Below are 12,522 nucleotides of genomic sequence, written 5' to 3'. Positions count from 1 at the left end.
TGCTTAAGTGGCCTACGTGGAGTCAAACTCTACTGGGAGTTTCCTTCAACATATTGAAACTGTAGTTTAGTGTCAGTGCTACATATATCGTGGTGCCAGTGTCTAGTTTGATCAGATAAATACTCTACATCTTACGTAATGGCATTGCTAGGTAGGTAACGTGTTGTACCTAAGCTGTCTAGATTCAGTATTCCGATGGCAACCTTTAATCATACCAGCAATTACAACATACGTACTCACACATACTGAATGAACATTAAGTATCGAAAGTGTCTGAATTAGCATAAACTACCCTAACGCTTGGAATTTCCAGAAAGACCGGGAACCTTACAGTTCTCTATCAAAGTCAAAGCAAATTGATCCGTAGTTATCAACTTGATAAAAGGAGATTTCGACTCATCAACCTTCAAAAAGTGACTCAGTGCCTGAGATGCAATGGCACCCTTCTTATTGTTACCAGGAACTAATTTCAAATGGTACGGATGTGATTTCAAAGCACCGTAAGGAGCGCACATAGGAATAGCACTTAAGATGACATCACCCTCAGAAGGTGATTTTGATAACGCACGTAACTGACGCATATGCGATGACAACTCACGATCATCCAATGGCTGTATTGCTTGACGTTGGAATACAGGCTTGGGCTGCAAGGATTCTTCTGGCACGGGCTCCACAACAGGTGTGTCAATACCTGACTTAAGCAGCCTTGAGCCAGTTAGCTGACAGCGTAACTGCTGAATCTCCTCATCGTCGTCACCGTACTTCTTGCGAGCCTTAGCAGCCTTAACACGAGCTAAGCGAGATGGACCACGAGGTTTCTTAGGAGCTATTATACCAGTAGGTAAACGCTTGCGAAGACGTTCAACGGCCTCAGGAATGTGAATGGGCTTGTCAGGCTCTATGAAACGTACGTGGCTCTCAGGTGAGTCGGTGTCATCAGGGTCAATGAGACCTAATGCAGATAGCTTCTCAGCTAAGTCATCAGGATTAAACCCAGTACAGGGGTACCCAGTACCCTTACGAAGTAAATGGAAATTACCAACACGCTCCTTTGGCTCAGTGTCGTTATCCAAATTAAACCTAACCACACGCTTATTTTCAAGCATGTCATCGTCACTTGATGGACTTTCGTCTGACATCACGACGTCATCGTTAACAACGGGTTCCTCACCATGCCCAATGAGGTCATCAACAGTAAGTGATGCGTCACTCTCATCGGATTCAACGTCTTGAGGTGCATCCTCAGTATCGGGGCCAGCAGGTGCCTCCACTTCCTCTTCATCAATATCCGGAACTTCTATGTGGAATACCACACCAATAGCCATCTCAAGACGCTGAGGCTGAACGTAGTTCTTCTTACCACGAATCATGAAACTACCGTGAGGTAAATACTCACCAGAAGGTGCTGAACGAGATACCTGGTGGTGATGTACCCACCAAGCAGGAACTACCATTTTCTGACTCCAGGCAGAACTTAAACATAAAGAGAAACAAGCAGCCTCGTCTATAGTGTTTGGAAACGATTCAGCATTGCCACTGGGATTCTTTAGTATACAACTTGCAGCACCATGCACGTCAGCATGAAAATAAAGATCACCCTTGGTCAAGTAACGTTTAACAAGTAACTCGTTCTGCGTAGAGTCACGACCACCAAGAACTAGGAAGCCATCACTAGTAATAAACCAGTGAAACTTCTCAAACCACATGCGCTTACGAACCTTGACCAGTGATACGTTGCGGTCACCACGAGATTTAACCTGCTTCTCCTTCTCACGATCAACACGCTTCAAAGCAAATTGGTGACCCGCACGAGTACGCTCAAGCTTCTCCGCCATACGCTTCTTCTGAGAGTACATTATCTCAAGGTTTTGAAAACATGTTAAACCGTAATCAAGGGTTACACTGGTGTCATCAAATTGATCACTCGATTGAGACTTCTTAGAACCACGCTTGTTGCGTTTGTCACCCATAGATGTAACGTTAGTGTAGTACCCAGGGTCGTCATTGGGCAGACATACATCAACACGACGGTCGGGAATGTTAACAGAGCGAATGTGCCTAGCCAATAAATGACCAGAGTCACGCTGACGAGATAATTGGTCTGTAATCTCCTGCCACGAGGCACCAGAAGCAACCAAACTACGCATTAAGTCTAGAACCGTATCAAAGGTGTCACGATGCCCCTCAACCAAAGCAATGGATACACCCAGGCGATGTACCTCACGCTCACGCTCTAGTTCACGACGGTTCTGGTCATCTTTGATCTTCTGCAACTTTATTGGCTTCTTTGGCTGCTCCTTGCGCTCGATTTTGCGCAACTCAGATTTAGTGAAGTAGGCGTCCAGAGCCATGTTAAAGTCATCAAAACGCTCCCAACCGTCGCCATAGTCAAAGCAGCCAAAGTCCTCATATTCAGTGCCTTTCTTGTAAAGGTAACCGAGGTTAAGATTCACGGGATTAGATAGTGAATCCAAAGTGGATCTCAGTGCCTCCACGGCAGTGTATATAGTACTTGATTCCACAGCTGATACATCGGAATCGCAAATATCAGCCCCAATGGCCTTTACCAAGGCGTAACGCATCATGCGTAATGTTACACTGGGGAATATCAACTTCAATAGCATGCTGACGCTCCGGTCCTTGAACTCCGATCCTATGTCTAAATAGTCACCTTGGTCAGATCCGTTCACGATTGACTGTTTGCTACTATCGCCGGTTTCTGGCTTCCCACGAGAATTGGTGACCTTCTTCTGAGAATTAGAAGCGTCAACATTGCCGTGGCCCATACCGGATAGTATCCCATCAATCACAGCCGGTGATACCGGAATGTTCCATGGTACACTGGCCTCAGGGATGCCGTAAGTCTCACCAACGCGGAAAAACGAATCACCAGCATTCTGAGGACGCAGTACCGTTAAAACCTTATACGAATAGTCAGTTAAATAGACATTGCCAGGTAAAAACAATTGGACTATCAAATGATAAGCATACTCCCCGGAACTAAAAGTAAAGTCAACAACCCTGTCCTGAGCTATCTGATATATGCCGCGAAGCTTCCGAGTACGCAAATGCTTACGAAGCTGTAATGATATGAGAGCAGGTATTGATACGAATAAAGGAACGACTCACTCCAGGAGACTTACCTTAACATTGAAATTAGAAGGTAATTTATCAGTAGTGCGCAAAAATTGAGTTGTATGAATCCGATGACCGATTTCAAACAAAACGAAACGCTTGTCCTCGTTACGGGAAAACTTCAATACATAAACTCGACTTGTAACATCGTATATGTTAACCAAATTATAATCAAGAATCTGACTACGAAGGTTACCAACAACAGCAGCCACGTCTACGGCATTTAAACGCTCACGCACCATCGCAAACCAATGATAGTTACATATAAGTTACATTGGATGTTGTAATGAAACACAAATACTGCCTTACAAACACGTCGGGCACCAGTGATGGAAAAAATATTCAAGGGTAAAACACAATATAAGATGAAGAAGAATGTAAAACAAAATGACAACAAGGTAAAAGCAGTTAAAAAACAAACAGAAACATATGTCAACTTGATTAAGGTGCGCATCCAGCTGCAAAAGTGCTCAAGCTACCTCGCACGATGGCCACACCCATGGATGCTTAAATATATCGAAAACGATAATATATCACAAGAAGAAAGTACAAATGAATATATCCCACAAATACAACGTGATCTAGGTCGTATACTATTATACCTGTGTAATAATTTAAAGCCTATAGGTATGTGTATATAAACCAAAAGAAAGATTCCATGCAGATCAGCTACACATTGAAGAAAGCGACGCTTTCGCAAGTATAGATATATTACCGAAAGTACGACAACGCATATTACAGAGATTAGACCACTGGAACCAGAAGACCAGCCTAAAGGTATGCTTAGCTACGTGACTCAATGCACCTATGGTACATAACATACGCCACAAACCCATTAAAATGACTTTTATATCTAACATGACGAGATAGCTATCGATTGTGGTGGATGATTAACTGCCCATCTAATTCCATGATACAGATCGATAGCTCATTTAAAGTGCTAAGCAAGACCATATCATCGCAAATCAAACACTTCCTAGAAAATACTGATACATTCCTTAAGCAAGCAAAACCGTCAAATATACCTGAAAATGTATGTTACAACGTATATGATTAACATAAACACAGATAATTGGTTATGAACTGTTAAAAGAGAAGCTAGGAACACAGGAAGCTAAAACCCTGGTACAATCCGAAATTTATAGCGATCAGGTATGGTATAATGTACACGGAAATATGCCCACAGCCATTCTACGTGCAACTGTTGCGCTACTTAGCTGTCACGGGCCACGAAAGTGATGTGAACCTGCGTGAAGAAGAGAGTCAACTACGACATGACCAGGGAGGTAGGCATGGAATATTTCCTAAATATATCAACCAGACAAACCACGCATGTCAGAAGCAAAAACATCAAAAGCAAGACGAATATGCTATACAACGATAGAAAAATTACAGAACTTTGTGGTGAGGTTAATCACTCTTCTATATAATACCTACAGGAAAGAACCACAAATAAAGCATCAACCAACGCCGAATTGGCTGACCTGCTCATCAGATCGTACTTTAAGGCATAGGTATTAACATTATACACCAAAAATGGCCACACGAATTTATGAAGTAATGGTGGAGAATGACAGCTCTAAAACTGCAGCATTAGTGGAAGAGTGTAGCAGACTCATTAGCAGTGTTAGTTGCATTGAAGTACATCACAAATACACAGAACGAAGTGGATGAAATAGTACTGAAAGCACCACTCAAACACGCAACGCGCGCTGTGGCCATATGCGAGCAGATAAAAAGAAGATATGGTAACCTAGCCACACAGAGTGAACTAAAGGATATCTTCGTAAGTACAAAAACAAGGATACTAATAATGATATAGAATGGAAATACGGGTAATGAAAGACGGAAGTCAACATTTCTAGAAATACGTATAACATCGCAAAATACAGTGATACCAGAAAGTGAAATACCCTAAATATGAACGCTCCAGAATAGATTCTGGTTTATTAAACAACCACAGTAATATCATTCGAAAGATAGACGCAGCAAGTAATAGATAACCAAAGAAATTAATAATACAATTCGCATCATACCTTCCTCTGGGCGTACTCAGCCTTCTCACGCTCGTACCTAACACGATCTTCATCAGACATGCGCTCATAGGGCTTCTTCTCCTCATCAGAAAGAGCATTCCAAGCAGCACCGATCATCTTACCGATAGCAGCAACGTCCTTAGCGATCTCAGGGTTCTCAGCAATTATCTCTACACGCTTCTCCTTAGCAAAAAACATGTAAGAAGATAAAGCACGCTTAGGAGCGTTGGGATCCTTCTTAGCCTTCCTAGGTCTGCGCACGCCAGTACGGTCCGAAGCACCAGCCATCGTAGCAAAGAGACCAGAATGAACCAAAAAAGAAAACAAGCCCGTCCAAATATGCCCAATAGGCGGCAATAGCAACCTAGGGAAAGGTTTTAAAGGTGTGTAAACCAAAGCTATACACAGTATACAAAGGAAAACACGACCAGGTATCAACACTTAGACAGCTCATGGGGGGCATGGGGAACACAAACTAAATTATTCATTGTATGCACACCAAATCACAAATTAATCAACTAAATCAATGCACATCCTAACATAATATAACGTAATGCAACGTATGGGCGCCATGGAATATGTATTTGATGCCAGAATGTCCACATTAAAGCCCCGGTGTTAACATGATCATACACACTATGAATTCTACGCAAAATATAATACCACTTTGTTGTGTTAACCCATCACAATACGTAGGAGTCTTAGATAACACCGTTAATATACACCGTTTAACACAATAGCAGTAACAGACACTATAGAGATGATATCACTTCTTATAAAATGGACAGGGAATTCGATTTTGAAATACACCTCTCAGATCTAGAGGATCGAGATTCCTATGATTATGAAAATATATCAGATAGTATGACACCGGAAGGTGAACCAACATGCGATATTAAGCATGGAAACCTAATAGTAGAAGTAGATGGAAAGAAATTCTATCAATCGGTGACCAAAGGAATAGATTTAATACAAATAGGAGATTCAGTGGATGTGGTAGTGCAGTTCCTGTCAGAGGAAAGACGTATAACACGCCTAGGTAATGTCGAAAGTGTACTGTTAAAATGTATATAGCAAAAATAGCGGCAATATTCCAAGATGAAACTGATGAGTTATTTGCCGAAGTGGCATACTACTACGATGCAAACGATAAAATACCAGGAATAACAGCTGACTTCTCAACGCAACGACGCAGTGGTAACGAGGCTAAGGATAAATGGCAAGGGTTCACCCATCATAATGAAGTTATTGCATCTAATCTGGTAAGTATAGCTACTGTATTGCATTGATGAAGATCAATCGCTCACAGTTCCAATGCGTCACTGCAGAAGCTATAGACGATATAGTACAAGTACACAGTTCACTAGAAGAATATCAAGCAGCAGTAGAAGAACAAGATGATGAATACGGACATGTATTCTGCAATAAAATGTGCTACAAAGAGTCACACGCAATAAAACCATTTGATATAAAGACAAAATGGAATGATATATTGCTTGAATCAAGCGAGTATAATAGGGTATACCTCTTGGCAAAAGGGGATGCTACAGAACTAAAGGCATTCCAGAATGAGTACATCCTGGGAAGGTAATAGTTATATGACTCATTAAACCTGTATAGAGAACATGAAGCCAACCAAATAAGAACATTCATAGAAACCGGAATTAAACAAGGAGGTACAGGACAGTTACTATGTAGGTCAGGGAAATATATAGTAACATATTACAGATATCAGCGGTGTGCCAGGAACTGGAAAAACAGCCACAGTTAACATGGTAGTAAAAGAAATATCAAATAAAAAACATAGCGGGAAATTGCCATGGTTTGAATTAGTTGAAATAAATGGTGTCAACCTAGTTGACCCAAATGATTTCTATCGAGTGCTATATAAAAAGGTAACATGGCCATTGTATATACCGATGATACACAGATATTCAAAAAGAAGTCGCCACACCATATCAACGCATACAAACAACTCGATAAGTTCTTTGAGAACAACAAAACACCAATGTAAGTCTATATACATGCCAAGTATCAACTTGTAATTACCACGCAGTGTAATAATAGTGGATGAAGCGGATTATATAGTAACGAAAAAACAAAAGGTACTATTCACAATATTCAATTGGCCACAAAGGAAGAATTCGAAACTTATTGTAGTTATTGTCTCGAATACGATGGACCTGCCAAGCAAAATGAAAGCGTCATGCGTAAGCAGATTGGCATTCGGTACACTGGTGTTCCAGCCGTACAAGTACCAACAGATATTAGCAGTACTGTCGGCTAATAAGGATATCGCAAATAATATTGACGATTTGGCACTGCAACTATGCGCCAGAAGAGTTACGAACTATAGTGGTGATATGAGAAAAGCAATGCAAATATGTAAACTCGCTTTGTCATTAGCAAATAACGGAAAGGTAACCACCGCTGATATGAATCGTGTATCAAATATGGTATTAAGCTCAGCAGTAATAGAAGCATTAAGGCACTCATCAAAACCTTTGGCATGCCTTCTGGTGGCCATGGTACTAGAACTTAAAGATACACAACTCAACGTTGCTTGCGCAAGAAAAGTATACGATGCATTTAGAGGGATGATGGCAGTATTGGAACCTGATATAAAAGCTACGATATCAATAAACTCATTCAAAAAACTACTAGTATCTGCCGCAACATCAGGTATCATCTCATTGGAACCAACAGTATTCACATCCGTTGCTCCAGGTAGAAAAGTGCAAATTGATCCCGTAATATCCGAAGAATTGGGAGATACAGGGATAGTACCAGAAGTAGATGTCGGCCAAATTGTTACCGCGCTTTCAAGGGACCCGTTCTGGGAACAACGACTACGTGATCTGTAGTCCCTATATTAAAACATTACCCACAGAATAATGGATCCATTGTATAAACTACACAGCTTATAGTATACGACAACAGTTGTGTATTCCACTCATAGGCACAGTCTAGTTCCGATTGTTTTTAATTACAGCCTTTTTATGCTTGTCTTTACGGAGGCGAACAGCAGATTGAATCAAGTCCATACGAGAAGGCTCACTATCTGAACTAGATTCATTTTCCGTACGAGATTGACGTGAAACCACTTTTACATGATTAGTTGGCTTCTGTGGCCTAGAATCTTGAGGACCACTAGAATTTTGCGATGAATCAAATCGGCGATGCTTAGATCTGCCAGATTTTAACACTTCCTTCAGCTTAGTAGCAGCAGCGGAAATGAAACGACCTTTCTCAGCATTTTTAAATCCAACACCAACACTAAATAAGATCAGATAAATAATATAGAACCGTACCGCCGATTATGAACCTGGTCAATATCCAAGTCTACACCCTCCGGTTCGGCGTCAACAGGGTCAACCGAGTCAATCACATCAAGACCCAAACCAACCTCAAGCTGACGACGTATCTCATCGTCATCACATAAACCCGGAAACATGGTTTCCGAACTCAGATGCAGACCACTGAACCCTAATAGAAACCCAATGGGGAATGCCTATAGACAAATGCTAATATAACACAAATACAAAATTATCGCAATATTAAAACCATGGTATTGTTGAACTGCGATGAATTTCTCAAGCAGCTGACTGCTATGATAGTGGCAGATGCAGATAATGCTCCAAAAACTGTTCGCATATCATATAAACGACGTAAGTCATCAATGTGTAATGGGTTTTGCCAATGTTTGTTGTTGTAAGGCATTCTATTTATGCCAACATGTATCAAAGGGGCTGAGTAACCCAGGAATACGTGGAATCCGGGCAACGTGAATTACATATGTGATCAGGTGTATCACGGTGTCCAAAAATTACATGACTAATAGATAGTGGCTTTCAAAAATATGTTTAATCTGTATACACAATATGCACAGACATACCAAATAAGAAAACGTGGAAGAATGGCAAAAGTTCGAACATGGATAGTTCCATGTTAGAACAGGAGCCCGTTTGCCTCGTCAGAGCCAGGTTAGGAGACTGCAAAATTAGCACACATGTAAGCCTATTCAATCGCATTCCATATAACATAGGTTACCGTACATCAGTTTGACAAATTTTCAAACTCAATCAATCAAATATCGGAGCTGCTATGCCTGCAAGAAGAGGAATTGGAAACGTAAATGTAAAACTGTTTCCAAGAATCCATATGGTATGGAAGCATCCCATACGGCAAACATAAAATCGCAATTAACATATACCCTAGAATGTGTTATATTAGTAAATGTAAACATCGTGTTCCACGGCTATAAGATGAAGTCTAGGCTTGATTGGTCCATAGTGTAACCGATGGTCCTTCCAGATGAAGCCCGAATCAGACGGTCACGCAATGTAGCATTCAATTCAGTTCCACGATCCTTGTAAGAGATTACTATAATGGCCGTATCTGTTGCACCAAGATCTCCCAAAGGCTTGTTGTAACATAGAGCAGCCTCCTCAGCCTCACGAAGAGCACCGTAGAGATTATGAGCCATGTTCTCATCAGTGCTTCCCAATGCGATATACGATAAAAATAATCCGGACTTGTCATTAAACATGCCATCGGAATCGATCATTACAATGCGATTGGCAGGTACCTTCTCAGTACCAAGTGGGACAGTACCAGATATCAAATATGTTGGCACTGAAGGGGCATAGTGAGTTAATATCATACCAGGTGAGTCACAAACATCAGTCCCAGATGAGTACACAGTCTTGCGAGATACGCTTACACTGAATAAGGAATTAGCAAAGATATTTTTTAGGTCTGCTTCAGTAATAAAACCAGGACGCAATATTGTTATGCGATAGGTAGTGTCTTTCCTGGACCAAAGATGATCAACCAGCTCTTCAACAAAACCAAGTGGCATGTCTATCTTACCTGAGCATCTTGCCATCACTGCGTCAATCATAGACCTAGGATCTGTGATACTAAGATCAATAGAAGCTACAACAGCATTCAAATGCTTGTACGTCACACCATGACGTTGCAAAAAATCATCCGCACTAATGCCGTCGCCGGTGGATTCCAACTTAGCAACTGTAGACTCGAGACCAAGACTGCAGCTACCTCCATCAACAACATACATGTGGACGTCTTTAAATTCTGAAATAACATGGTCAGCTGTTGTAGGACTTATGTGACCAAACTTGTTGGCAGAAGGAGCCGCAAGAGGAAAACCAATGTGCTTCAAAATAGCCTGAGCATCAGGATGGTTAGGACAACGAACAGCAGGATAACCACTGTTGGCAGAAACAACACGAGGTATACCAGACCTACCACGCGTTATTATAGTTAAAGGACCAGGAGAAAAATGCAATGATAAATAAAGCACGACGCACGCAGTGTATAAGTCGGCATCGAATATACTAGATAATGCATCCTCAAAACTTGGAACGTGAAGTATAACAGGGTCAGTAAGAGGTCTACCCTTGACCTCAAATATACGTAACACAGACTTCTCACACAAACCATTGGCAGCCAAGCCATAAACCGTTTCTGTTGGTAATGCTATTAAGTTGCCTGGAATAGATAAATGGGATTTCAAGAGATCCAGAGTTTCTATGGAGGTATCAGTAAGGGTTACCCTCACAGGGGTGACCCTTTGAATACCAGATAAGACATCCATCGCTAGTAAGAGACCAACAACGATGGACGGTAGCCACTGTTAGGGTCCAACTCCTGAGAAAAATATAACAAACGCTCATGAAGTAACTCAAAAGTAACCGGGTTGCACTTTATAAGTGGATTACCAAACTCCCGAACAAATCTCCACAATATCCTTGAAGCTTTTAAAATACCGAAGGCACTTGTGACAAAGGTATCCGGAGTTGAGCATATCTTGATAATTTCAAGACAAACCAGGGGAACTTCTAACTCACACCCCGTAAAAAGTGTTTTATCGTTGCCTTCAGAAGTTATATATAACCTAGACTGGGAATTGTATTGTAGCGATTCTATAAAGTCGGACAAGGGAGAATGGCGCCAAAATATGTCTTTATCACTGTCTCCAGAATATAGACTAATGTGTGATTTATAAAAATCCACGTATTCCAATTTGCCAACACGATAATGACCAAGTTGAAGGTCACAGGTGTTGCAACGTACTGGCAATGGATCGGATGCAGGTGGAATAAAGAGTGTCACAAACTCCTCACTGTGGTACACTATACTTGGAGAATGGCATAAAGATATAGTATCCGATGGTATGTCAAGCTCGCATTCCTCACAAAATGTCGCGTCGCTACTACTGTTGAAGATATCGGTGGGCAGAGGGACTAACTTTGCATCAGCCACTTTATGAACAAACCTGCCACAACCTTTGCAGTGTACAGATAAGCTACTATGTGTGGAGACACGTAATTGAGAACCAGATTTATACAAAGAAGCAAGGCCTAAATCAAATAATGATACGTTACCAAGCCTCACGCGCAAGTTAAATGACAGTAATATAACACCCTCTCGTCCAATATGGGCGCTAACAGAGTATAGATATGGGCTCAATATAACAAAGTCACGAACTGGAATGACAATGTGATCCAGTAAACATGTGAAATAATGATCAGCTGTAGGACAAATGATATTACCCAATGAATTAGAGTTGTTTAACAGGGATAACGATCTTCCAGACGTATCCGGTATAGTATCTTTAACTTCAAGAGTTACTAGCGTATTTGATACGGTAGATGAATTCGTGCAAATCGAACGGCCACCTAACGATTTGGTATCACGCTGTATTGCAATATCGCTTAATCCACAATAACCACCTGATACTGATCTTAAATATTCACTATTATTTTTAAAATGACATGGTACCGACGTAGAACCCGTTGTACTTGCAATGATTGAGCTATTCCCTAACAAGTTGACAGGGCCACTAACATGTTCTAACGAAGTTGAAGCATCGATAATGGTTGATTCCTTGTTTTTAGAATCATCCGATACAGATAATTGAGTAGATGCAACTCGTTCTAAAGTTAAACCAACGCTATACGATGATGATTCCACTGAAATGTCTGTTACTACCCTAGAGAGTGAAACTGTAACCTTGAAAGTATTGATTCCACCTTTCAACGTGTCATTAAACGTAATAGTCTGGTCTATTCTATTAAATCGTATGTCTGATACACGATCGGAGCAGCACAACAATGTTGTAAGTGCAACGCTGCTCCGCTTTAAGCTTGGTGTTATTATGCAGTATGGCATCAAATATATGAACGATCAACTACACAACATAGATTGCTACATAACATAGATATGTAGATCTTATAATCTTTCAAAATAATAAACACTAAAGAAAAGTGGCCCAGATTATTATAATTTACCATAGTAATTCCCCATCGATTGGACATCTACCAAT

General features: G+C 40.9%; 8 protein-coding genes across 8 annotated transcripts; 3 read left to right on the top strand and 5 right to left on the bottom strand.

The window, feature by feature from the left end:
• Positions 1 to 254: 254 nt before the first annotated feature.
• BBOV_IV001930 (Fibronectin-binding protein A N-terminus (FbpA) family protein) lies at positions 255 to 3,415 on the bottom strand. The gene is made up of 2 exons (XM_001609308.2): positions 3,144 to 3,415; positions 255 to 3,080 (listed from the first exon to the last, which is right to left on the bottom strand). The coding sequence occupies exons 1-2, from the start codon at positions 3,375 to 3,377 to the stop codon at positions 294 to 296; spliced, it is 3,021 nt and encodes a 1,006-aa protein (XP_001609358.1). The 5' UTR covers positions 3,378 to 3,415; the 3' UTR covers positions 255 to 293.
• Positions 3,416 to 3,490: 75 nt separating this feature from the next.
• BBOV_IV001920 (Apoptosis-antagonizing transcription factor C-terminal family protein) lies at positions 3,491 to 5,037 on the top strand. The gene is made up of 9 exons (XM_051767029.1): positions 3,491 to 3,762; positions 3,800 to 3,912; positions 4,055 to 4,168; positions 4,204 to 4,287; positions 4,322 to 4,421; positions 4,457 to 4,539; positions 4,575 to 4,761; positions 4,796 to 4,921; positions 4,958 to 5,037. The coding sequence occupies exons 1-7, from the start codon at positions 3,501 to 3,503 to the stop codon at positions 4,647 to 4,649; spliced, it is 831 nt and encodes a 276-aa protein (XP_051623053.1). The 5' UTR covers positions 3,491 to 3,500; the 3' UTR covers positions 4,650 to 4,761; positions 4,796 to 4,921; positions 4,958 to 5,037.
• Positions 5,038 to 5,129: 92 nt separating this feature from the next.
• On the bottom strand, positions 5,130 to 5,565 carry BBOV_IV001910 (Non-histone chromosomal protein 6 family protein). Its single transcript, XM_001609306.1, has one exon. The coding sequence runs from the start codon at positions 5,457 to 5,459 to the stop codon at positions 5,166 to 5,168; it is 294 nt and encodes a 97-aa protein (XP_001609356.1). The 5' UTR covers positions 5,460 to 5,565; the 3' UTR covers positions 5,130 to 5,165.
• Positions 5,566 to 5,911: 346 nt separating this feature from the next.
• On the top strand, positions 5,912 to 8,038 carry BBOV_IV001900 (ATPase associated with various cellular activities (AAA) family protein). Its single transcript, XM_001609305.2, has 7 exons — positions 5,912 to 6,210; positions 6,246 to 6,433; positions 6,481 to 6,758; positions 6,792 to 6,865; positions 6,900 to 7,066; positions 7,102 to 7,181; positions 7,228 to 8,038. The coding sequence occupies exons 1-7, from the start codon at positions 5,952 to 5,954 to the stop codon at positions 8,033 to 8,035; spliced, it is 1,854 nt and encodes a 617-aa protein (XP_001609355.1). The 5' UTR covers positions 5,912 to 5,951; the 3' UTR covers positions 8,036 to 8,038.
• A 70-nt stretch (positions 8,039 to 8,108) lies between these two features.
• BBOV_IV001890 (uncharacterized protein) lies at positions 8,109 to 8,654 on the bottom strand. Its single transcript, XM_001609304.2, has 2 exons — positions 8,483 to 8,654; positions 8,109 to 8,447 (listed from the first exon to the last, which is right to left on the bottom strand). The coding sequence occupies exons 1-2, from the start codon at positions 8,623 to 8,625 to the stop codon at positions 8,138 to 8,140; spliced, it is 453 nt and encodes a 150-aa protein (XP_001609354.1). The 5' UTR covers positions 8,626 to 8,654; the 3' UTR covers positions 8,109 to 8,137.
• Positions 8,655 to 8,717: 63 nt separating this feature from the next.
• BBOV_IV001885 (Signal recognition particle 14kD family protein) lies at positions 8,718 to 9,355 on the top strand. Its single transcript, XM_051767039.1, has 3 exons — positions 8,718 to 8,839; positions 9,061 to 9,182; positions 9,217 to 9,355. The coding sequence occupies exons 1-3, from the start codon at positions 8,737 to 8,739 to the stop codon at positions 9,304 to 9,306; spliced, it is 315 nt and encodes a 104-aa protein (XP_051623610.1). The 5' UTR covers positions 8,718 to 8,736; the 3' UTR covers positions 9,307 to 9,355.
• A 3-nt stretch (positions 9,356 to 9,358) lies between these two features.
• Positions 9,359 to 10,810, bottom strand: BBOV_IV001880 (Telomere recombination family protein). The gene has a single exon (XM_001609303.2). The coding sequence runs from the start codon at positions 10,789 to 10,791 to the stop codon at positions 9,430 to 9,432; it is 1,362 nt and encodes a 453-aa protein (XP_001609353.1). The 5' UTR covers positions 10,792 to 10,810; the 3' UTR covers positions 9,359 to 9,429.
• Positions 10,784 to 12,439, bottom strand: BBOV_IV001870 (uncharacterized protein). Its single transcript, XM_001609302.2, has one exon. It carries the CDS (start codon positions 12,366 to 12,368, stop codon positions 10,794 to 10,796), a length of 1,575 nt encoding a protein of 524 aa, XP_001609352.1. The 5' UTR covers positions 12,369 to 12,439; the 3' UTR covers positions 10,784 to 10,793.
• Positions 12,440 to 12,522: the final 83 nt, after the last annotated feature.

Source organism: Babesia bovis (assembly GCF_000165395.2).
Source record: "Babesia bovis T2Bo chromosome 4 map unlocalized Chr4_2, whole genome shotgun sequence".
Taxonomy (NCBI): Eukaryota; Apicomplexa; class Aconoidasida; order Piroplasmida; family Babesiidae; genus Babesia; species Babesia bovis.
The sequence above is the reverse complement of the archived record's forward strand: the minus strand, read 5'-3'. Positions and strand labels throughout refer to the sequence as shown.